General features: G+C 34.6%; 1 protein-coding gene and 1 long non-coding RNA gene across 2 annotated transcripts; one reads left to right on the forward strand and one right to left on the reverse strand.

The window, feature by feature from the left end:
* The first annotated feature begins 863 nt into the window (after window positions 1-863).
* LOC131875874 (uncharacterized) lies at window positions 864-1,441 on the forward strand. Its single transcript, XM_059220577.1, has 2 exons — window positions 864-1,214; window positions 1,316-1,441. Exons 1-2 carry the CDS (start codon window positions 864-866, stop codon window positions 1,439-1,441), a joined length of 477 nt encoding a protein of 158 aa, XP_059076560.1.
* A 22,262-nt stretch (window positions 1,442-23,703) lies between these two features.
* On the reverse strand, window positions 23,704-25,262 carry LOC131039652 (uncharacterized). Its single transcript, XR_009104686.2, has 2 exons — window positions 24,292-25,262; window positions 23,704-24,079 (listed from the first exon to the last, which is right to left on the reverse strand). It is a non-coding gene; the product is annotated as an uncharacterized LOC131039652 (long non-coding RNA).
* Between the last annotated feature and the right edge of the window lie 1,043 nt (window positions 25,263-26,305).

The following is a 26,305-nucleotide window of genomic DNA, read 5'->3' on the forward strand; positions in this document are numbered from 1 at the left end:
TAGAGCACCTCACATGGTAGCTGGGGAATGGGGAGAAAGCAAACTTCTGGATTGATTCGTGGGAGGGTAGACCATCCATGTCCTTGTGAAGGGATGTAGCTCACATCGGACATGTGGTTGAAGCTCGTTAGGGTTCTAAAGTGGGGGACTATATGTTTAAAGTGAGAAAGAATGGAGTAGATGAGTGGTAATGGAAAGATGTTAATTTGTTGTTGCTATCCGCTCAACAAAAAACTTCATTTATTAGAATCCTAGATGAATATAAGCCACTTCTTGGTCTGAAAGAAGATGTTTTAAAATGGTGTGGATCAAAATCTGGGAATTAATCAGTCAAGGTGGAATACAACCTGATTAAAAATGCAGAGACTGATACCGAGTGGCCATCCAAGCTATGTTGGAGCTCCAAATGTTTACCAAAGGTGGGGGTGTTATCATGGTTAGTTTTGAAAAGGAGAATATTGATGAGAGATAGAATTAAGAGATTGGGTTTCAATAGCCCTTTTCAGTGTGTACTATGCAAAGACTCTAAAGAATCCTTGGAACATCTATTGTTACATAGCGAATTGGCTCAAGGAGTGTGGAATTTCCTGTTAAGCAAATTAGGGTGGGAAATCCCCTTTCCGAAAAAATATTGGATTTGTTCAAGAGTAGGTTCACAGAGTATAGGAAGTCGGCCTTTTCTAGCATATGGATTGTGTCACCATTAATAGTTTTATGGGAAATATGGAAACAAAGGAACAAGAGAATTTTTTCAGGATAAGGAAGAATCGATAGAAAAATTATGTGATAGAGTGGAAAGGGCCATCTCTGAAGTTGTGTTAATGGTGATAGTTAGTCATGATTTTGTGAAGGATCTGTATAGCATGGTGGATAGTTTTATCCAATCGAGGTGGTCGTTGATTCAACTTCGACCCGTTCATGGGTTTTCAAGGGTTCGTCCTTCATGTGGGGAGCATAGGCAGGAGGAGGAATTGTGGTCTAAGCCGGAGCAAGGGTGGATTAAGATAAATTTTGATGGGGCATCTAGGGGTAACCCGGGTATTTTTGGGGTGGGATGCGTTGCTCATAATAAAAACGAGGTGATCCTCTTTAAGGGAGCGAAGAGACTACAAGATGAGACTAATAATGACGCAGAGGTGCAGGCTACATTATTAGCAATTGAATTGGTCGTTAACATGAAGGCCCTGAAGGTGCACTTGGAAGGAGATTATAAGGTTGTGGTGATGCAATTATGAAAGGAGCATCCCCGAGCTAGAGATTAAATAAATTCATAACTCTGATTTGTTTGAAATTGAACAATTTTTAAGATTTCTAGATATCTCACATTGTGAGGGGTGGAAATGCTTTAGTGGATGCCTTATCAAACATGGCATGTGAACTGGACAAAGGAGTGATGAGGTGGTGGGATAAAGATGATGCCACAACACAATGGCATGTTTGAAATGTCTTGTACTACGAGCAATTTGAAGTGTGTGAGAGTATGTTTTCATTCTCTGCCCACGAGCCTAGATTAGCTCGGCTGACACTAGCAATTAATGTCGATGAACTCTACAATGACGATAGAGGCAAAGATAGACAATTTAATAGAAATATTGAGAAAGAATGCCCATTCAATGTGGATGCTGGGAGCTCTCCAGGGATTGCGAGAGTGGTGTTTGACAGAGAAAGGCGGTTTCATGGCTGGCAAGAGTAATGGAAGCCAATTTCATGCTGAAAACTAACAAAATGATGTCGACATTCTGGGGGCTGGTTCCAAAGAAACGGTTGAAGACCATGTTCAGGTTGTAAGAGCCATTGTTTTTTAAAGTTGTGTAGTTGGTTTTGGGAGAAGAGGTGGTAGCAATTGGCCATAGGTACAGAACAAGGGAAAACATTTATTCTCTTATAATGGCGTGGGGGCTCAATTTGGATTCCTCATGCATAGAGGTTCAAAGAGTAATGCAGGAAATAGTGTCGCATGAATACCTGGAGAATATGGAGTGGACGGTGTCGGGTCGGGGGTTTGATATGTCGGAAGGAATTTTGGAGTAGCTGGTTCAACTTAGGGGTCGACATATGCATATTCCCTTTCTTAGACGGAGAGAAGAAGTGAAGGCACGATTTCGAGAGATGGCGAAACGGGGATGGGATAAGGAAAAGAAAGAAAAGGAGACTGAACTGACAATTGATTCCTCAGCAAAACTTTTGGCAATTGACACTTCTCAAGTTGAGAAGAAAGAAATCACAAAGATGAGTCCCATAGAGCTAATGATGATGGCTGCTCAAAAGCCAATGAAGGAGGGATCTGTAGACAAAGGAATAATAGATCAGTCAATAACAATTTTGCACAGATTGATTCCTGAATGTATGATTGAAAATGAAGCAAGCCCTTCCAGCAAGCTTAAGGTATTGACAGAGCACATATCTAAAAGCTTTCAATCATTACGGTAGATTTTTGATCGGCAAGCACTTGAAAGATTTACTTTGGCTAAGAAAGCCGCTTTTGACTACATTATTGAGACAGAAAAGAGGAAGGTTGAAGAGAAACTTATACTTATTGAAAATTCTTTGAAATAGTGTACTAACATCTACAGGATCTGTTGTAATATAGAGATTCTTACAACAAATGTAGATAAGAGGATAAAGGAGTTACAAGAAAAGATTGCTAATATTGCTAATTATTTTGACGGACAAACTTCACTTACAACATCTATTGATGGACAAATTTTGAATTTGGAGAGCCAAATTTTTGCTTTTGAAAAGGAAAGAGACAAGATCATTCAGAGAGCAAGGAGTCTCAAAAGTTTGGTGAGTCCAAGATTGGATTCACTTAGTGTACATAAGAGGGAATGCATGGATATGCTTGTGAAGCCCACACCGACAGAAGTTGCTGAGAAAGAATCACTTGCACATTTACCGAGTGGGCTTGTATCCATATCTGAAACATTCAAAACCAGCTGGGATACCTATATACAGTTGCTAGAGAAAGCTTATCTGAAAATCTTGAAATTGGTCAAGCTCTGGTAAAGTGATCTATAACAATTCCTTCAATTCTTTCACTGGTCTTTGGCATTGATGCCAAAGGGGGAGTATATGTATGTGAAAAACATGTATATAATCTTGGGGGAGGATATCAAACAGAGAGTATATTGCAAACATAGTCAATCAGCTCAAGGGGAGCATGTTTCAGTTCATGTTTTTGTTTCAGTTGAACCGACAGGAAATCCATTTTTCACATGAGTGTTGCCATCAATGCCAAAGGGGGAGATTGTTGGCAATTGACACTCATTGGATTCATATGTTGTCATTGATGGCAACAAGATTCTCTAGAAGGCATATACCGGCATTGGAGGCATACACCAACAGATACCAGCATTGGAGTAATCAAGGACATCACCAACACCAGCACCGACATCCAGCACTTTAGTGAAGCTGACATCAGTTTGGGATACGAAAGGTTTTATTTATAAAATCATTCTGTACTTATTGTATAGGGCCGACATTCAATATCTTTTGTAATGTATTGTAAGCCGACATAAGGCATATTGTTTGTAAAGGGTATATAAGTCAGTTTATTAGGTCATTTTGATATATGACAAGGAAGTAGAATAGTGTGATGCGAAGGATATGTATGTAGGTCATTTGTATGCAAAATTTATATCATGCAATGATCAGTAGATGGTTTGTAAAGCATTCTTGGAGGAAAGGAGATACCGGTAAAAGGGTTTAGGGTTTTACGAACCGGTACAGAACAGAGCTATAACTGTAACTCTTTTGGCATTACAGATGCATTTTGTGAGTTCACCATTACTGTTTTATCTTAGCATAAGCTTGTAGTCAGTGAGACTCTTTTGTGTTGAGCAGTGTGCCTTCCTGCATGTGTAGGACCCCATGCTATGTAATATCTTTCATATGGCCAGTGAATTGATATTGTGGGTCACAAATCCCACTGTGGTTTTTCCTCTTTGAGGTTTTCCACGTATAAATTCAGTGTGTTATGGTGTTCATTCACGTGGCTGGTTTATTTACTTCATGTTATATGTTTCTTCATTTATCGGTTTATATGTGTATGATGTAATAAGGTAAAATCTTATATTACCGACAAAACATTGATTCACCCCCCCCCCTCTCAGTGTTCTTAGATTCATTGTATTCCAACAATAATGTGCAAGAAATGTTATAGAGTGAATCCAAGAACAAGGAGTATTCTTCTACAAGATCTTGGGATTCGATTCATATTGACCTATGCAAACCTACAACGACAAGAAGACTAAATGGAATATTTTTGAAATGTCTATAACTATGTTGAAATATGCTAACCTGTGTTTGGAAACAAGTTATGCATACTACTATATATATTCTTAACAAGGTACAAGTAAAAATGAATGACACAATGACATTATGAACTATGACATGGAAGATCACCTAAAAGTCAAATATTTTAGAATATTTGAAAGCGAGTGCCACATCAGAAGAGATGAAGAATATTTGGGAAAGTTTGATGCAAGATTTGATGAAGGAATATTTCTGGGATACTCTACAAAAAGTAAGGCATATCGGTGCTACAACAAGAGACTGAAGAAAATTGTTAAAAGTATAAATGTTAGAGTAAGTGAAGAATAGAATCAAGTTACACAAGAACCTGAGATTGAGATAGAAGACACCCCCATTACTACAAAAGAGAAGGATGTTACAGAAGATAAAGAAGATTCAAATGCAGAAGAGGAACCTGAACAAGCACCTAAGATACTTGAAAAGTTTGTAAAAAATAATCATTCAGAAGATCATATTATTCGAGACAAAAATAAAGGAGTTCATACTTGAAGAAGACTTGTTGACCAGTGAACAAATAAATTTCAATTTGTTATCTAAGGTAGAACCAAAAACTTTTGCAGAGGCTAGAAAAGATGATGGATGGATGAAGGAAATGGAAGAAGAGATGAGTTAGATAGAAAAGAATCATACATGGGAAATGGTACCTAGATCGGTGGATAAGAATGTGATAGGAATAAAGTGGGTGTTTTAGAACTGTTAGGGTTTTGGTAGATTCAGAGAAAATACAAATTAACAATTATATGCAGATTTGAATACACTAAAGATGAAGAAAAAATACACAATACAAATAATAGAAAGATTTAACATGGATCACCCAAGATGGGCTACATCCATAGAATACAACCATCCAATATTTTCTTATTATCTAGTAAAATATTACAACACCATTACAATCCCTTATGCATTCCAACTACTTATAACATATAATTTTTAGGGCAACATACAAAGTCAGCTAATAAAGAATAACCCTAACCCTAAAGGAATATTCTTATAATCTTTTCCTCATACTCGTATTGTCGTACACGTACAAGAATTTTGGAGGGAGCCTTCGGCTCGCCAAATTACTTTGGCCCTTTGAGATGACACATTTGGCCAACGAGTGTGTAGTACTTGCATGATCAGTCGCCACATACCAACAATCTCCCACTTGGAGACTGATACTGGACAACATCTCTACACGTGCAACTCCCATTGGATAAAACACTTGGACTTGGTTGTTCCTTTATTCATGATTTTTAGTCAAAAGGCCAATAGAAGCTAATGAGGAAATCAAATTCTCCCGTGTGACTACCTTCGTAAATATATTTGCAAGATTTTTACTTGTGTGAATCTTCTCAAGCCATAATTGGCCATCCTCCAAAAGAGACCTATGAAATGGTACTTGAGCTGAATGTATTTTTTCCTCAAATGAAGAGCACAAGTCTTTGCAAGATGAATGACACTCTGGCTATCAGCATACAATGTGATATCCTCTTGCGTTAGGCCTAATTCCTCTGGAAAATGTTGTAACCAAATCATCTCCTTGATAGCTTTAGTAGCAGCCACATACTCATCTTCAGTGGTTGAAAGTGCAACAACCTTTTGCAGTCTAGAAATTCAACTAACTGCAGTGCCCCCTACAATGAAAGCATACCCTGTAGTGCTTCTCCCGGTATCAATGTCACCTGCCATATCAAAGTCAACATATCCACATAGAGAAACATTTGTTCCTTTAAAACATAAGGCCTTGGTAGTAATACCTCTCAAATACCTAAGAATCCATTTGAAAACATTCCAATGTTCCATTCCTGGATTGCTCATATACTTGCTCTCAACGCCCACTACATGTGAAATATCTGGTCATGTGCATACCATTGCATCCATCAAACTGCCAATAGCTAATGAATACAGAATGTTAGACATTTTGTTAACCTCTTCCCGTGTCTTGGGACACATCTCCTTAGTCAATTTGAAATGACTAGCAAAAGGTGTACTAACTACTTTGGAATTTTGCATGTTAAATCTTTTCAACACCTTCTTTATATACTCACTTTGGGACAAAATTAATGTTCTATTTTTCTTGTCCTATGAAATCCTCATACTAAGGATTTACCTAGCTGTATCTAAATCCTTCATAGAAAATGACCTTGCTAATTTCTGTTTAAGGTTCATTTATACGCTACATGTTAGACCCAACAACAAGAATGTCATCAACACAAAGTAACAAGAAAATATAACTATCATTATCCAATCTCTTAAAATAAACACAATAATCAAAATGACATCTATGGTAACTTTTTTTTAGCCATGAAACTATCAAATTTTAAATACCATTGCCAGGGTGCTTACTTTAGGCCATATAGACTCTTCTTCAACCTCCACACTAACTCCTTACCTTTGACCTCGTATCCCTGTGGTTGTTGCATTTAAATTTCCTCCTCCAAATCCTCATGGACAAAAGTGGTTTTAACATCTAGTTGTTCAACATGCAAGTCTTCAACAGCCACAAGACTTAGAACAACTCTAATTGAAGTCATTTTTACAAATGGAGAAAATATTTCATCAAAGTTTATACCCTTTTTCTATGCAAAACCTTTTACCATGAGTTTGACCTTATATCTTTTATGTTCTCCATCCTCCTCCTTCAGCCTATAAACCCATTTATTTGGCAATGCTCTTTTTCCTGCAGGTAATGGGACTAAGTCCCAAGTCTGATTCCGCATCAAGGAACCCATTTCCTTTTTCATCCCTAGCTCTCATTCTTGTTTAGCATCTACCTACATTGCTTCTTCATATCCTTTTGGTTCACCAAAATCAGTTAATAAAATAAAATGCAAAGCAGAAAATATTTCAGGAGGTCTACTTAACCTTGTAGAACGTCTAACACTTGCAAGATTTTGTGGGATATTTTGTTGTTGTTGTTGAGCATCAGGTACCAATGGCATTTTACTTTCAAGAATCTCATCCAACACCACATATTCCTTTTTAACCTGTTCATGCTTCTTTTCCTGCATCTGTTCTTTATAAATGACCTTCACATTGAACATTACATCTCTACTTCTAAGTATTGTTTTATTTTCATAATCCCATAACCGATAACCAAAGTCATCCATTCTATATCCAATGAAGGTACATTTTTGAGATTTAGCATCAAGCTTGGTTCTATTTTTTTTATCAACATGGACAAAAGCTTCACAACCAAAGGTTTTCAGAAAAGAATAATTTACCTTTTTACCAGTCCATGCTTCCTTTGGAATGCCACCATCTAAAGTATTTGAAGGTCCTTTGTTTATCAAAATACAACAATATGTACAACATCTAGCCATAAATGTAGGGGCAGTCCAACATGCAATCTCATGCTTCTTGCACACTCCATGATGGTCCTATTCATTCACTCAGACACATCATTTTCTTATGGGGTTCTTGGAACCGTCTTCTACCTTTGAATTCCATTAAAAGAACAATAATATTCAAATGATTTGCTACACTACTCGCCTCCATTATCGGATCTAAGACACTTCAACCTTTTTCCTATCTCATTCTCAACCAAATCTTTCCATTTCTTAAAAGTCTCAAAAACATCTGAATTCTGTTTTAGGAAATATACCCATGTATTTCTAGTTATATCATCTATAAAAATAACATAATAACATGGTGCAATCACCAATTAAGAGGGACCTCAAAGAGATCAATCCAGACCGTACAACAAGAGTAAACACAACGGAAAAAACACGATATGATGGAGGCAATGTAGAATTGAATGAATTAGATAATGAAAACTGATTACAGATAACCGTTAACATCTAGATTACAAGATTTGGCTCACTGGCCTACTACATACATGCTCGGTTACAGAACTGGTCAAATCTAGACCTTCAAATCTTAAGATCTATCTTCTATGTTCTACTTGACTGATCTCTAATGCTCATTTACAATGATTTATATGATCCAAGAAGATGCGGTCAACCCAAAATGGATCAAATACCGAAGAACAAGATCAAACGTGTAAAACTAATAGGTCAACCTCTGCCAAAGAGATTCCTCTAAAAAAATCCAAAGGGTGAAGTGCAGATCAAAGGGAAGGTTGACCACACGCCAATGAACATTGAAATCCATGAACAGGGCTTCCACAAGCTACGAAAAGGGTCCACAAGATTCAACAAAATAGGTCCAGGCAGTTCCAGTGTCAAAGCTAGATTGCCAAGAACAAAAATCCAAATGCTCTGCGGTTTAGGAATAAGGAAGATGATCATGTCCTCAAGCAAAATATAGCTCCACAAGATCTGATGAGACAATGCAAGAAAATACATAAACAAATGTTGAACTGCAAAACAAAAAACAAACTAAAAAGGAAATGTTTTTGGTTGATGCAAGATTGCCAAGAACCGGGGATGCTCCTGCATCAAACATCTGGGGTTGTTGAAAAAGTGAGTCTCTCACTTTGCTGGGGTCAGAGGAAAACCAAGGTGGTCCACCTCTGCCTGAGAAATCCAAGATGAATCTTCAATTGGTCTATCCTCCATTTCACTAGATACTCTTTGTATTGACTGATCTGGGTACTACGCCCAATCCTACTATCCAAAATATCTTCAATCTAATATGGTTCCTTCCAAGGAAACTGTTTCTTCAAGTCTACAATACTGTCTTCATTGAATTCTGATTCGTGATACTGATGTAGATCTACAATGTTAAATATGGGTGACATACTCAAACTATCTAGTAGCTCCACTTCATATGCATTTCCAGAACTAAACTTCCTCAAGATCTTGCAAGGTCCAAACTTCCTCATCTACAACTTGTTATAGGTTCCAACTAGAAATCTCTCTTTTATCAGATACACCATCACTTCATCGCCAACTTCAAATTCCTTATGTTTTCTCTTCTCATCTGATTTCTCCTTATACTTGTTGTTCATATCCTCCAAATGTTGCTTAACCTTAATATGTAAGGCCTTCATGTGATCTGCAAATTCTTTTGCTTCTGCACTCCTCTTCTCTTCATTACTGATATCTCTCAATTCTGATATACCTCTAGGGTATGCTCCAGTAACTATCTCAAAAGGTGTTCTTCTGGTACTCCTGTTTACTGAATTATTGTAGGCAAACTCTGCTTGTGCAAGAATCAAATCCCAACTTCCAATTTTCTCTCCAACTAAGCATCTCAACAAATTTACTAAGCTCCTTTTTACTACCTTTGTCTGTCCATAAGTCTATGGGTGAAAAGCAGAACTAAATTTCAAATTTGTCTTCATCTTCTTCCAAAGTGTTCTCTAAAAATAACCAACAAACTTAGTGTCTCTATCTGAAACTATGCTCTTAGGTCCAATCTCACCACTTCCTTGAAAAATAATTCAGCTATATGCACTACATTTGATGTCTTCTTACAAGGTATGAAATGAGCCTTCGAGAATCTATCTACCACCACAAATATATAATCATTCCCCCTATGTATCTTAGGAAATCCAAGTATGAAATCCATGCTTATGTCTTCCCAAGGTCTCTCTGGTACTGTCAAATGCTTGTACAATCCCACATTCTGACTACTACCTTATGCAACTTGACAAACCCTACAACTCTGCACAAATTTCCGAACATCCTTATGAATCTGAGGCCAAAAGTAGTGTTCACTCACCAATGCTACTATTTTTGTCAATACCAAAGTGTCTCGCTAATCCTCCACTATGTTATTCCTTAATCGGATTTTCCCTCATAGAAATCTTAGGTATACACAACTAAAATCCTTTGAATAATATCCCATCCTGAATGAAATAATCCAGCCACTAACTTCTGTCCACCATAACCAGTTCTCTACGTGCTTTCCAAGGTTCTGCAAAATTTGGGTCATCATCATACAAGGTATTCAACTCTTTAAATCCTAATACGATCACTCTCATCTCTGTCAACAAATTCCTTCTTCTACTTAGTGCATCGACAACTTTGTTTCACTTTCCACTCCTATGCTTCAACACAAAGGTGTAACTCTGCAAAAATTCTACCCATCTCATATGTCTTTGATTCAACTTACTCTGACTATTTAAATACTGCAGGGCTTAATGATCAGTATACAACACAAACTCCTTAGGCAACAGGTAATGTCTCCACTTCTTCAAGGCTTGAACTATGGCATAAAATTATTGATCATACACTAAATATATCCTCTTGACATCGTTCAACTTCTCACTAAAATAAGCTACCTCTCCCCCTTCCCGACTTAACACGGCTCCAATCGCGTTCCCACTTGCATCACAATCCACTTTAAATACTTTGTTAAAATCTGGTAAAGCTAACATAGGCTGCTCAGTTACTTTCTGCTTCAGCTGTTCAAAACTTTTATTTGCTCCAGTGGTCCACTTGAATTATTTCCTATCTCCTCTCATTGTCTCAGTCATAGGGCTACAAACACAACTGAAATTTCTGATAAACCTTCGATAGAAACTAGCCAATCCATGAAATTATCTAACCTCTCCAATGCTTTTCGGTATAGGCCATTCAATAATTGATCTTACATTCTCAGGGTCCATCTTCAGTCCATCAAGAGATGTCACAAATCCCAAATAGACTAACTCTTCCTTCATCAAAGTACACTTCTTAAGGTTTATCAACAAATTTTCTTCTCTTAACCTATGCAAAACTTGCCTTAAATGCAACAAATTATCCTCTTTTGTCTTACTAAAAATCAGAATGTCATCCAAATATATAATAACAAACTTACCCAAGAATTTGTTCAATACCTCATTCATCAACCTCATGAAAGTATTTGGTGCATTAGTCAACCCCAAAAGCATAACCAACCATTCATACAATGCTTCATTCATCTTGAATGTTGTCTTTCACTCGTCTCCTTCTCTGATTCTAAGATGATGATATCCACTCTTAAAATCTATTTTTGTGAAGTACTTCGCTCCACTCAAACAATCCATTATGTCATCCATCCTAGGCAAAGAAAATCAATACTTCACTGTGATCTTGTTTATTGCTCTAGAATCGGTTCCCATCCTCCATTCTCCATTCTTCTTAGGTGCTAACACTGCTAGTGCTACGCATGGACTCAAACTTTCTCTAATCAGACCTTTCTTCAGTAATTCCTACACTTGTCTATTCAACTCTTCATTCTCTGTCGGTGTCAACCGATGTGCAAATTTGTTAGGAAAACTAGCTCTGGGAATTAGGTCCATGCAATTACTGATACTACTCATGAGTGGTAATCCATCATGCACATTATCTGAAAATGATGTCTTCATATGTTAGCAACTCCTTTATCTCTTCCGGTTGTTCTTCATGCTCCAGATTCTCAATCTTGTTACGAACTAAGGCAAAACACACATTCTCATGTCTCATTCGATCTAGGAATTTCCTTCCATCCACCAAATAGATTCTAGCATTCGTATAGACTTCACTCTTCATGGGATCCTCCAAGGGTAACAAGTTTTGCTTCATCCCATTTGCTACAATAGTGTATATGTTCCTTCTCCCATCATGTATTTCCTGTCTATCAAACTGCCAAGGTCTACCCAACAAAAGGTGACAAATATCCATAGGCATGATATCACACAAGACTTCATCATGATAATTCCCAATTTTCAATTTCACCAAACATTTCTCACTTACTAACAACTTATGATCATCCCGAATCCATGCTATCTGATAAGGCTTAGGGTGTTTCAATCTTTCCAACTTCAATTTATTCGCCATCTCTTCTGAAACAAGATTATTCAAACTACCACTATCAATAACTACTTTACAGAACTTACCAGATACTTTACATATGGTCTTCAATAAATTTTGCCTCTTCAAGGATTACTCATCTTCTCCGGTATGACACAAATCTCTCCTCATCATCAATAGTTCTCCATCTTCCGGTTTGTTAGTTGATCTAGTGGGGCTTTCTTCCACCAAGGCTATTCTACCAGTGTTCTCTATCTTCTTAAATTCAAAAGCATGATGTCCTTCTCCTCCACATTTAAAGAAAGTACCTCTAAATACTCTCTTATCTTGTCTTATGTCATCTTTTCCAAAACCCTCATTCCGGTAACCATCAGGTTCTCTCCTTCGGTAGAAATTTTTGTCATCCTTCTGATATGAATTACCTTCTTTGTTTACTTCCTTGTCCTTGTTCTAATTTGTATAGACTTGTCTTCCTCTGGAATATCCCCTTCCTCCTTGAAATCTTCCTTCGGAAAACCTTCCACCTCTACTTCTCTGTCTCTACTCATGCCTTTTGTTCAACTTCTCTTCTGCTTTAGGGCATATTGGTGAGCTTCCTCAACACTCTGTAACTTGATCAAACTGAGTTTGTCATTTATAGACATTTACAATCCATTCAAATATCTTGCAACTTGTTCAACTTCATCATCAACATGTATGGATCAGATATTCAACTTGTAGAATGCTTTGGTATACTCCTTCACACTAGATTATTTATGCTTCAAGTTCTGCAACTTCCGAAACAAATTTACTTAATAATCAGCAGTCATAAACTTCAATTTCAACTTGGCAACCATTCGCTCCCATGTTTTGATCATCTCTTTACCTCTTCTTTGTCTATCAACCTGCAAATGTTCCCACCAAAGAGATGCATGACCTTTCAATCGAGTACAAGTATATTTTACCTTCCTTTCCTCTATGGTGTTCTCAAAATCAAAATACTTCTCCATCTCTAAGATCCAATCCATTAACTCATCTGAATCCAACTTACCATTATACTCCGGTGGGGTAAAATGTGGTTTAGTGTTCGCCCTACTCAAAATCCTTAAGAACCTCTCTTCCTCTGGGTCGATCACTGGTGGATTTTCTACTTGTTCTATCGATGCTTCTTCTTCTTCTTTATCTTCGCTCACATCTTCAATATATCGACCTCTTCTCTGGGTTGTCTCAACAACTTCCAACCATGCTGCAATTCCTCTCAACATTTCCATCATAACAAGTTTTACATTCCCGCATGCTCGACCATTCCTATTTCATCTTCATGCCATCTTCACGCTAGTCCTCTACAGCTGCAGGTTAGATCCACAGTCTACCACCCCACAACAAAATTCTCAGGACAACGCAATATTCGAAATGAAAGCTCGCTCCAATACCACTTAGTGCAGTCACTAGTTAGGAGGGACCTCAAAGAGATCAATCCGGATCGGGAAGCAAGAGTAAACACAACGAAAACAAGATGATATGATGGAGGGAATGCAAAACTGAATGAATTAGAACATGAAAATTGATTACAGATAACTGGTAACATCAGGATTACAATATTCGACACACTGGCCTGCTACATACATGCTCAGTTACAAAATTGGTCAACTCTGGACCTTCAAATCTTAAGATCTATCTTCTATGTTCTACCTAATTGATCTCTAATGCTCATTTACAATGATTTATATGATCCAAGAAGATTCGGTTGGCCCAAAAGGGATCAAATGCCGAAGAACAAGATCAAACGTATAAAACCAATACGTTGCCCTCCACCAAATAGATTCCTCTGGAAAAATACAAAGTATGAAGTGCAGATAAAAGGGAAGGTTGGCGATATGCCAAGGAACATTGTAATCCATGAATAGGGGCTACGAATCCATGAACATTTTAGCAGCTAAGGTAGAATAGGTATTACCACTACATAAATACAATGTGCCTACCTTTGTACCTTTAGCTACTACTAATGCACCTTTAGTGACCTTCCAAATATTGTCTGTAAAGGTAACTATGCAGCCTTCACTGCCTAGTTGTCCTGCAGAAATTAAATTTATTCTTGAATTAGGAACATGCCTTACCTTCTTCAGCAACCAGGTATTTCCATTCTGCAACTTGATTTTTATGTTGCCTTTTCCAACAATTCGATAGGGCTCATCATCACCCAAATATACCTGTCCAAAATCACCTTAAACATAATCTAGAAAATACTTCTATGGGGTGTGGCATGAAATGAAGCCCTTGAATCTATTACCCAAGAATCATTAACATTATCTAAACACAGAATCAAGACATCTTGTAAAGTATTATTTGTGACATTAGCTTCCTTACTATCATCTTCATTTCCACCTCCTTGTTTGTTTTTCCGAGACCAACAATCTTTCTTTAAATATCCCAACTTTCCACAGTACCAACAATCCTCTCTTCCTCTAGATTGAGAGTGTCCTTTCTTTGACTTCCCTTGTGACTTCTCATGCCCAAGGCTTTTTCCTCTTTCCTTTGATCTTCCCCTGTCCTCTACATTCAAAGTAGTACCTGATAATGCTAAAGTCTCACATGTGATTTTCTACCGTATTTCCTCGCTTAGGATAACACCAACAAAAACATCAAATTTTAAGGTGTTTGTACCAGAGATAGAGTTACTTATAGCCATAACCAAGCTATTCCAACTTTCTAGCAAAGAACATAAAATTAAGAGAACCCTAAAATAAAGTTAACTTTTACATAAGTCAATTGGTTGGTAACTATATTAAATTTATTTAAATGATCTACTATAGATACTCCACTCATTTTCATATTAAATAAATGCTTCATAAGAAATACCTTATTCGAAGCTGAGGGTTTCTCATACAATTTAGCCAGTGCAACCATCAGTTCTACAATTGTTGTTGCTTTTGATATATTGAATGCTATAGATGGTGCAAGGCATAATCAAATGTTTCCCAGTGCATTTTTGTCCATAATATCCCAATATTTATCTAACATCATGGAGGGTTTCTTTATCTTTTCTTCCAATGGCCGCCACAGATCCTTTTGATATAGGTAATCCTCCATCTGCATTTTCCATAGCTGATAATTCTAGCCATTGAACTTCTCAACCTTGAATTTAATTTCTTCCATTGCTCCCACTCAGATCTTAAATTCCTTGGTAATTTATAGAAATATATAGCTTTGATACCAATTGGGCAGATTTGAAGCAAATACAAATCAACAAATATATGTAGATTCAAATCCACAAAAGATGAAGAAAAAATACACAACACAAATAACATAAAGATTTAACATGGTTCAACAAAGATGGGCTACATCTACATAACACATTCGTTCAATCTTTTCTTATTATCCAGTAAAATAGTACAACACCATAACAATCTCTTATGCATTCTAGTCGCTTATAAAGTACAATTTTTAGGGCAACATACAAATTCAGCTAGAACAAAGAATAACCCTAAAAGAATATTCTTGTACTCATACTCGTATTGTCGTATTCTTATATAATCAATTTACTACTCCTACTCAAGGAATAGCATGATATTAAGCTAGGGGAAATGATAGGCCTTTTTAATGACTTTCGATTACGTTATTTATCTTTTAGATCCTCTAAAGACTCTTGAACTTGTTTATACTTTTCCAAACTTACAACTACTATTAAATACTATATTATTAATATTAATAAAATGATAAACACTTGAATGTATATGTTATATTGGTAAAAATGCGTTAAATATTATGGTTTATCTTGATATTGAATGTGTGAAGAAGATAACATGTTTTTTAGAAAGGGCACATAATACAAACTTTCTATAACCAAACAACACACAAAAACAATAATGCTCCTATAGCCGCATAAATGATGGGTCTTTAAAAATTAAGCATGATGAGCGATGAGTCATCCACCAAAAAGTAGTATCATATTCCTACTACTAGAAAATGACTTCAATATTTAAGATTTACCAATGTTGTTATGTCATACATTCATCTTAGTGATCGAACCTTCTTTATGATGAAAGTAGAATTTAGCTAGGATTATTTCTATTTTGCAATTGTGTCTTTTTAGAAAATAATCTTCTTAATTATCAAGAATGAGTGATATACCAGTCTTAGTCAGTTAGAACATTCAAGCTTATAAATGTGATGAAAGAAACAATGGATGAGATCGATCTTCTTTATATGTTCTTTATTTTTTATTATCAATAGTTATTTTTTTGTAGCCAATTATTCTCATGAATGGATGAATGAATATGTGCGTGAAGAATCTATGGAGATGTAATTGTATTTGATTGTTTAACTTAGTAAGTGCACTTATCTAATTCAAGACCCACTCGAGGTAATGTGCCAGTCATAATTAGTTTACTAGGATTAATAAGATTTCATTATTATTAAACTTATTAAATATAGTATCTTTATTGTTCTTGTAGCAACTAATTAATTGTGCATTGTGTATAGATTCATATGAAAATGTTATTTTTATTTTTGTAATGTTATTTTTTTTAGACTATAGTTGACATTACTCATAGTTGTAAATTATATTTTGTCAACATCGTTTCATGTTTTTCAATGAATTATTAGTTTTACTTAGAGTTGGAGCAATGAATTTATGTGATTTTTAATTATGATGGAAATCCAAATACCTCCTAGTGTATATATTGTACAAGCTTTGTGTTAAGTTTATGACCACAGTTGACAATTAAGTTTACCTTAGAGCAATGAATGGTGCTTATTTTAGGATAATCTTATCTCTCAGTTGTAGAGTAGAATTGTACAACTTCAATTCATTAGTTGATATAAGAGAGCGAATAATTCTCAAGGAGACTTTCTTCTTTCGTTGCAATCAATTTTCCTATAGTACATTTTGGTGAATCTGACATTTTAGACATTAAAATATGTTTTTATTGCATAAAATTTTCAAAAGCATTTATGAGGAATCTATTCTTTCGTTGCTACCTAGACTATAGTTTCATTGAGTTTTCTAAAGATCTTTATGAGCTTTATGACCCAATCTCTTTTTTATAGTAACAAAGTAAGAATAAGCATTTGAGAATATAACATGTCACAATCAAAATCTTTTCATGTACCTATTAAGATTGTATGATATTTAAAAATAAATAAAAATTTGAATGGGCATTCCTCCTAATATTCATAATTCTCTCCATTACATCAATATTACTTCACCAACTTATTCTTCTTCCTCTTCGAGGAGTGGAGTTGATCATGATGCTACTTTAAGGGTTTCTTTTGAAAACATTAATATTTAAATGACACTTTGCTTGAATTTCAAAAGGCTTTATCTAATGGCACTTTCATGCAAGGTGCACCCATTATGGATACCATTCCTAATATGTTGATTTCTAATAACAAAATAGTTGTTTTTTTGGAGCTTGGTGTACATTGCTCATAGAAATATCCCCTCCTATACTTCAATCTTGGGAAACCCCTGCTATTCACAATATGAAATGATTGGCACACAAATATCGATGTTGATGCTAGTACTGAGTGTCCATATGATGACTAAAATACCTATGGTTATAGTATTTGTGCCTTTTGTCCTTTCTTCTAGTTTCCTTATTGTAAATTTTGGTGTTTCTCAACCCCTTTCACTACCACAACCACATCTAGTGGTTCATGAACTTCCTTAATTCATACACACTGTAGATCATATTGTACTAACCAAACTTCTACAAAATTTTGGTCAATAGATAACTTATATTACTAATCTATCAAATAATTCTTTATAGCCATTAATTCAACCACATTATAGATTTAGTCCATCAACATTGCATATTATTAACACACTTATTCCACAAGGCTTTAAAGCACCTTGATTAAGGAAATATTATAGAAAAGGGGATTCACAAAGCCACAATTTTTTATTTAGTACATTATGTAGTGACTATCTTTTAAGGTGTTTGGTTGGTTGTATTATTCTTGTGATCTTTGAAAGATATTGCACTCGATTGATTTTAATTTATACCTAATAATTTAATTTATACATTTGAACAATTTATCAATAATCCTTCTATGATTTCCAAGTGAATATTAGACTACATATCACATTTATTGATCTCAAACAATGTAAGCATGGTTTGTTGAGAAGGTAACTTATTTTACTTTTTGATATAAATCATTGTTCTCATATATTCCCTATGTTGTCCTAGCTTCCAATGTACAACGTGCATTCATTAGAACATGCAACCAACACTTAGGAATAAAAACTTATTGATGAAATACAACTCTTTTTATAATCTCCACATTGACTTGCAGGATTATCAATAGGCTATAAATCAGTATGGGGGCTCTCCACATAACATCACTCTGATAACTAGAGTGTTTCTTCTTCTTATGAAAATTATAAAATAAATAAACCTTTCAATCAACAAACAAGCATAATTATTGTATCAAAATATTTTGGGGTCTCTATAGTAGCACCTTAGAAACACAAATCATTCACAAAACCATTAAAAGTTATTTAAATATTATTTTACAGAAGCTCTTAAAATATAAGTTAATCACACTTCTTAAAATTTAACTACTTTCAGTTGATAACTTTATTCAACTTGGTATCATTCAAAATACTTTTATCAAATTCATCATATTATTGGACGTGATACTGAGAGGTGTATGTGTCTTCTCCATTTGGTGCAAGACCACATCAATGTAGGTAATATCTAGATTTGTGATATTAAAAAAGATAAGTGTTAGTGTAATCTCCCCAATAGATTTTTTTTCCAAATGCATTATAATATTTATATTTATAAAAATTATTAAGAAAAATGTGATGCTCAAACCTTCGTAAATATATTTTTTCCAAAATCAACTAGAATACCTAATAGGCCAAAACTGGGGTAAAGAATAAGAGGAATTAATAAATAGATTCAACGTGGTCTACGTGTCAATCCAGGGCGTAACTTGTGAAATGTGTCGTGGCTATCTGCATAAGGGTTGTAGGTAGCAAGTTGAGTGGGATGAAATGCAACTAGAAAACAAACCTATTGCAATTTGAAATAATTTTGGCAACGAGAAATGTCACTTCCGAGTAACAGGAACAACAACTTATAACGATTAGAGAATTTAAACAAACAACAAACCACACTTGCAAATAACATAACATTAAATAAAGAACAAAAGTAAACATGCTACTAAGCAAACAAATTTCACCAGACGTGGACCAAGAAGTGGGCCCTGCCTTAGTACATCCAGTGATGGAGCACAAATTCCTTTTTATGTTGGACTAATCACGCAAATGTTGTTTTTATTTATCAAAGAATAATACAATTGATACCAAAATTTGCTTACAATAATCAACCTCCTTGAGCTAATATTACATAACATACTTATAGCTCAAATCTATAACAATAACATAAAACACAATAACTTATTTTGGCATATGACCAAAAAAAACAATGGTTCACGCAAAACCTCATTTGTAGGCCATTGATTAAAAATAGTTATGTTATAACAGTGATCAAAAATAGGAGACCCGAATATCTTCAATTTTGTCCAACTAGCAAGTATGCCTTTTACCATGGGATTCTAGAGAACGCAAGAGAGGTGGTGTTGAAGTGGGCACTGGACGTGGCAATATTGGATTGCATAGATCTTAACATGAAATAAACTCATGTGACTAAAGAATGCAAGTGGAAATTCTAGTAGACGTAACAACAAAGGGCCGAAGCTATTCTGGCTCCAAAATAGACCTTTCGTACAACGTGTTAGTCAATCGCAACCATTTATTGCAAAATCTATGGTGTAAAACGTGCAACTAACATGCATCTTAGTCAATCCATACTGTCGTTTTGGAGCCAGAATAGACACGTCCACAACAAAGCATGTAGGCAATTGGATATGCATGTGTGAAACATGCATTAAATGAAATGGCTAAAGGAAGGTTGCCATTAAGTTAGACAATGCACAATCATCACCAAAGAAGTAATCAATGCCATCATAGAAGATGATGCCATCTAGCTGTAAATGTGACAGAAGTTCTTACGTAAAAGGTGATAGGAGGTTTTTTCATGAAGATGACAGAGTTTGCGTTATTCTCCCTCCATCAACATGTTGCAAGATATATTTTTGCAAGGCTTAAAATAACAACACTTATTTGTAAAGAAAATCAATAATTAACTTCATAATTTTATCGCAAAACGATATTAAATACCACTTATACATATTTAATCATATGCAGTATAAAATGGTAAAATGATATAATATAGAATGAAAATGGAATGTGGGAATGGGTATGAAGGCATATGAAATAGGCAAAAATATGGCATAAAATAGACCATAATCGGCTCTCATCAATACCCACAAAGGTTCATCAATATTCTCTATAATTTATGCACTCAATTTGATAATCTAATAACTGAATCAAGTGGAAACTTCACCAAACTAAACATATAGGTAAATATAATCAAATAACATCATTTTTTATGGCTAATAGCTTCTAGGAACCAAAAATTTATCATTTATTATTTTCAACACAAATATGCATTCAATCTATATTGTTTAACACACTCAATTTCACCCAACAACACAAAAATGGCAAAAAATAAAAATCTAGATCATATTAATGATAATTTATGTTTTGATTAAATATTTCATTCTAAAACAAATAATTTTTAGTATGTATTTAGTTCTTTAAAAAATTTCAAATCACCTAATACAAACCTAAATAAAATATGATAACCTCATTGAGTGCAGGGTACTTGAAAGCCCAAAATTATATTGTAAACCCTCCAAACTTGCACAACTTTATCTTTGCATCTAGAAGAGTGTATTAAAAAATAAGAGTAAAATAAAACTGCTTCTAAACAAAACTCAATAAAGAAATCAAACCTCAAGCTTGGATCACTAAAACTACTCCAACAAACCTTGCAAATGAAAGCACTAGACACTGTTACAATTGCAAACTCTTTTTGTACAAATGTAACCTCTACATGAGATTACTTGCTATATTCCAAGGCCTTACATCCTCAAATAATTTGAAACGTATGGGAATCCCATCCACAAGCCTCCAATTCCAATGGTTTACTAGGCACTAAAGGAACACAAGAAATAAGCTTCATGAGAATAAATGATAAGATGTCATAATCCTCTAATGGTTATTTTGTGTTAAATATAGAAATGACCCAATATGGCATCCAATATCTCCACTCCTTGCATCTAAAAGCATCTTCAAATGGTGACCCAAATTTAGCCTCAGTTGATAACAATCATTATCAATCAACTTCATTAGTTATAATAGATAATTAATCATTGAAATCTTCCTCCAACAATTGCATAAAAAATCCAAATATACCCCATGGAAGAAAAAAATTAAATATATTTCTTCATCATTAAATCTAATATACATATTTTTTAAATATAAAAATTACACAAGAACTATTTAAATATTAAGCTATTGTGTGGCCAACAAAAGGAAGATAGATGTATTGAGTGAGGTGAGTAAAATATAATGGAAGGGGTACACATATATTAGAGATATCCTACCTATGACCCTACCTACCTTACCACATAAGCAAGCTACCTAAGCACCCCCTTAAGTCTAGCTTAAGTGAGGAAAAAATAGTGATTCTTGGCATCAAATCCTAATAAGGTACCCAAGTACAATGCACTCATAATGAAGAGGAGAAAATCTTGTAGCAAAATTTTTTTCCTTGAATGAGAGTAAAATATGAAAAGTACAAAAACCCATATAAAGAAAAAGTCCTTCCCATAAGAGAGAAGATAGAGAGACCATGCAACCCCTTGCAATGTAGAATCTCCTACAATGATGGTAGATTCCCAACAATAAACACTAAAGATGATCCAAACTTGTCAAAAAATATTTCTCCCCTTGTGAAGAAATAGAACTACAAAATTGTTCAAGTTACCTTCCCAATCTTGAAAGGAATATGCGGAAAGAAAACTCAAGATGTATGATGCCTCCTTAGATGATGTTTGCTCCAAATGTTTCTCAAGGATCTATATGGCAATGTCAAAATGATACAAATACTAATATGATGAATCAACTATCATTGAGATTTAGGTATATTGACCATGGATGTATTGTAATAGATAGACCAATGAGAGCCTGGTATTACACAATATAAGAAAATATAGGAAAAGAAAGAATGAGATGTTCTTAAGGTTCCCTTGAATCATTTGAAGAATAAGTATCAACTCCATAGAAGATATCATGAAAGAGGAAATGAATATCCTTAGTGGCATCATCCAAGTTTGTAATGTAGGAGTATACAAACAAACAAGAAATGTGTCCCAATGAGTTGTCTTTATTTAGAATACTAAAATGAAAATTGTCCTAAACCATAAGAAACTATTGAAGCATCACTAAAATAAAAACTATCAATAGTAGATGAAGTATCCTCAAGTGGATACACAACAATAAATGAAAGAGGTGGAATATCCTCACAAGACGAGTCTATTGATGGTGGTTTAAAACATTTCAACAAATTAATGTCATTAGATATGCAAAGTTGTCTCAACTGATGAACTTCATAAAGAAGTTGTAGATCATTAAGTTGTCTTTGACAAAATTTATTTATAATATCATTTTCTTTTCATAATATTCACATTTAATTTTTCATGGACTTGAAGACATGATTACAACCAACAAAAAAATCAACACCAAGAGACCCCCTTGATTCACAAATGTAACCACCCACAATTTTGCACTTGTAGTGCATCACAAATTTTACAAATTGAAAGGTTAGAGGAAAACAAATAGGAAAAATGAGGAGAATGGTGAAATCACCATTTTACATCATTTCCCAATGAATAGTGTTTCCCTTTGGCATTAAAGTTGACAAAATTGACACTCATCGTTCCTATTTGCCATACGCGTTTCAAATACAAATGCAAAGCATACAATTTGAAATACAAATTTAAATGGAATGAAGGAAATTCAAATTCAAATGAAGGTGGGTTATTTGAAAAGCCAACATGACCGATCGAAAAGGTGAACTTCCAATGAAAAGCTTCACATACCCGCAATTGGATTAAATGCAATACACAGGCTAAATGAAATGCACATCAAATTGACTAGAAAAGTTGTGGTTGATATGGAATTAGAATAGAAGTTAACACCCTTAAATTCAATATGGAAATCAGGAAAATGGCTATCTAGTCTTTAGAATGCACTAAACTTCTTTTATGATGTATCAGGGATAATGATGTCTTGGTGTATTCTAAGGGCTGGATAGCTATTTTCAGAAATTAGCATACTAGAATGTGAAAAAACTTGATGACGAAAGGCAATTACATTTGCACCAAATTGAACTAGAAATTTCACATGGAAATCTTCGGATGACTTAAATGTCACACACTAAGCTTTGACTTCTAGACTTAAAAATGTTAAACACTCAGAATTGACTGACATTCTCTAGACTTAATATGTTGCTTAGTGTGTGGAATTTAAAACTGACTGAAAATCTTGTGCCAGAATAGAAGTCTAAAGTTTGACACCTAAAATAGTTTCAGAATTCTCACCCAAATTTCAAAGCAGTTTCCAACCCAAAGGTAGCTCAAATTGTTTGACAGACCAAGAAAAAAAAAAAACACAACAAATATAGGTCACTTCGCATGCTGATCTGGCCAAAAAGTGTCACCTGGATGCAAGTCGACTACCAAAATGCAAGTGATTTGATCTGATTTAGATGCAGATTGAAGTGAAAATAAAAGAAGTAGATACCTTCAGATGTCCATGAAAACCTATAGATTAAAGTGAAATACCAAATTGAAAGGCTGATTTAGTTTGAATAGAATGTAAAATTATTTTAATACAAGGCCGATCTATCACGCCAGAGTGAAATGAAGCCATTTTTAGCAGAAGGCAACTCAATCTCACTCCACGCCCTTTGACATTTTGCCTGTGAATGCCAAATTATTGTAGGCTAACTTTAAATAAAGAATGGAACTTTCACACCTCTGCTAGATCAATTCGAACTCCTCTGCCAAGGCGATTAATAAATTATTTGCAGAACCACGCCAATGCATATATTCAAAGATGAATGCAAGGTCAATTGAGGGATGCAAAAATTTTGTTTTCCAATTTCCAAAGGTGATTCTCTCCAACGCACCATTCCAAGAAGAATATATAGGTCACCACAACGCTACACAAATGCAAAGGCAACAATAAACAGAACAAAGGCAATATTAAATTCTATGAATTTTTTGTAAAGTTCAGGCCGATTTTAAACTTGAACTCCATTTTGCAGTCTAAGATCAGAATTCTAATGTCAAAATGCTGATAGAAGCATAAATTTCTAATGCCAAATAGTAGATTATTATCACCAAAATCAGACAACTAAGGAAGTTGACTTACATATTTAAACGCTAGACTAACTGAAATTTGCTAGAATAGATGCTTATTTGTAGAAATAAAGTTGTAGATTGTGTCTATTTAGAAATAATTATCCAAAGTTGTTGATCGAAGCAGTTTAGAGCTAAATTTGCACAAATAAATGTCCAAGGCTGCAGATCAAAGCCAACGCCAAGGAAAGTATTTGCAATTGCACAGATTTGAGGTTGATTTGCCAGAATACCTCTACTATCTCAAAAGCTCTGTAAATTAATCTGAAAAAGCACTAGATTTGCAAGTTAATGAAAATAAAATTTTCATAGAAAATGGCCAAAATTTGCCTATTTGTAGAAATAAAGTTGTAGATTGTGTCTATTAGAAATAATCATCCAAAGTTGTTGATCGAAGCAGTTTGGAGCTAAATTTGCATAAATAAATGTCCAAGGCTGCGGATCAAAGCCATCGCCAAGGAAATTATTTGCAATTGCACAGATTTGAGGTTGATTTGCCAGAATACCTATACTATCTCAAAAGATCTGTAAATTAATCTGAAAAAGCACTAGATTTGCAAGTTAATGAAAAAAAAATTTATATAGAAAATGGCCAAAATTTGCAAAAATTTCAAAAGGAACTACAAATTTTTACCAAGAATTGTAATTTTTCACAATATTTGAAAATGAAGAATAAATATATGCAAAGTTTGTGCTGAAGATTTTAAATATGTGCAGATTTACAAGATATTTGAGCAAATTCACATAAATTTTAACTAATTAACTCAATTCAAACACAAATTTCAAATTGGATTTCACAAATTTGAGTTACAAAGTTAAATAAGTTACAATCCTGCCTCAAACTTGTAGATCTCCTCATCGAATCTTCATACCAACTTGCTTACAAATTATTTGCATTTCCATGTGAGAATTTTTGGGAACACTAGGAAAATGAAAACAACAAATGAGAGAGAATCACAAAGAAAAATTGAGATAGATGTAATGAGTGAGGTGAGAATTTTTTTTCTTAGGGTACATATAAATGAGAGATATCCTACCTACCTTACCACATAAGCAAGCCACCTAAGTAGGATTAACACACCAAAAATTCCAACATATTTTTGAATAGTGGGACATACTATATTTAGTAAATATTATTTTTTTTAAAGAGGAGATGACAAGCCTTCCCTTCCCAAAAGTTCTTGTCCTCAAGCAATTGCAAACATGATGATCCAAGATCCTAATGTCAAAATAATCAATCATGTCAAACTATATGTTCAACCTAAATCTTGCACTTATGAGGTGTATCTTCCTCTCACTTGCATCTGAATTTTTTTTTGAGAGGTGTACCTTTGTTGAGTGGATTTCTCGCAACTATATTTGATGCATAACTACCTTGTCCTTGCTATAATTTTCCAATTTTCTTCCTTTAAAAACTTATATTTCCTAACTTGACTTCCACACCAAATAGTTATGTTGAAGATATATTTTTTGTTGTTATTAAGAGTATTATAATATTCACTACATTCTCTACCATAACCAATACATTTTCTTGAAGAACTCTTTCATTTGAAGCTCTACACTACTGAAATATATTTTACATAAATGCACATCAATATACTTGTACATTAGTTTAATTTATGTGATGTCATTTCTAGCTTCATATATTGATATGTAATAGACAAGGTACAACAATTAAGTAATCAATAGAAACACGCAATAACAACATTCATGTCATGAAACTTTGAATACTCAAACTATAGATAACAAATTATTCTGATGAAAAAGACATATCCTCTAAAATCATCCATTGGCACATACTTGACACCCTTAACATATAAAGTTTCATGAGATGCCCTTAAAATCATCATCTTCATCTTGGGTTTAGGAAAGAGATGCTCCCTATCCATATACAAATTGAACTTATTTTCATCTCTATGAGTATCATCTTGAAACCTTTGCCAAAACCCATCACAAAAACTACAATGTTCATTACCCACATCCATGTGATTTCCTCCAATGAAGACTATTATCAAGAATCTCTTTTA

This window comes from Cryptomeria japonica, chromosome 5 (assembly GCF_030272615.1).
Source record: "Cryptomeria japonica chromosome 5, Sugi_1.0, whole genome shotgun sequence".
Lineage (NCBI taxonomy): Eukaryota > Viridiplantae > Streptophyta > Pinopsida > Cupressales > Cupressaceae > Cryptomeria > Cryptomeria japonica.

Coding starts and splice junctions, on each gene's coding strand:
- LOC131875874 (XM_059220577.1), top strand. CDS start 864: ATGGTGGATAGTTTTATCCAATCGAGGTGGTCGTTGATTCAACTTCGA. Junction 1,215..1,315: donor ACTTGGAAGGAGATTATAAG/GTTGTGGTGATG, acceptor TAAGATTTCTAG/ATATCTCACATTGTGAGGGG.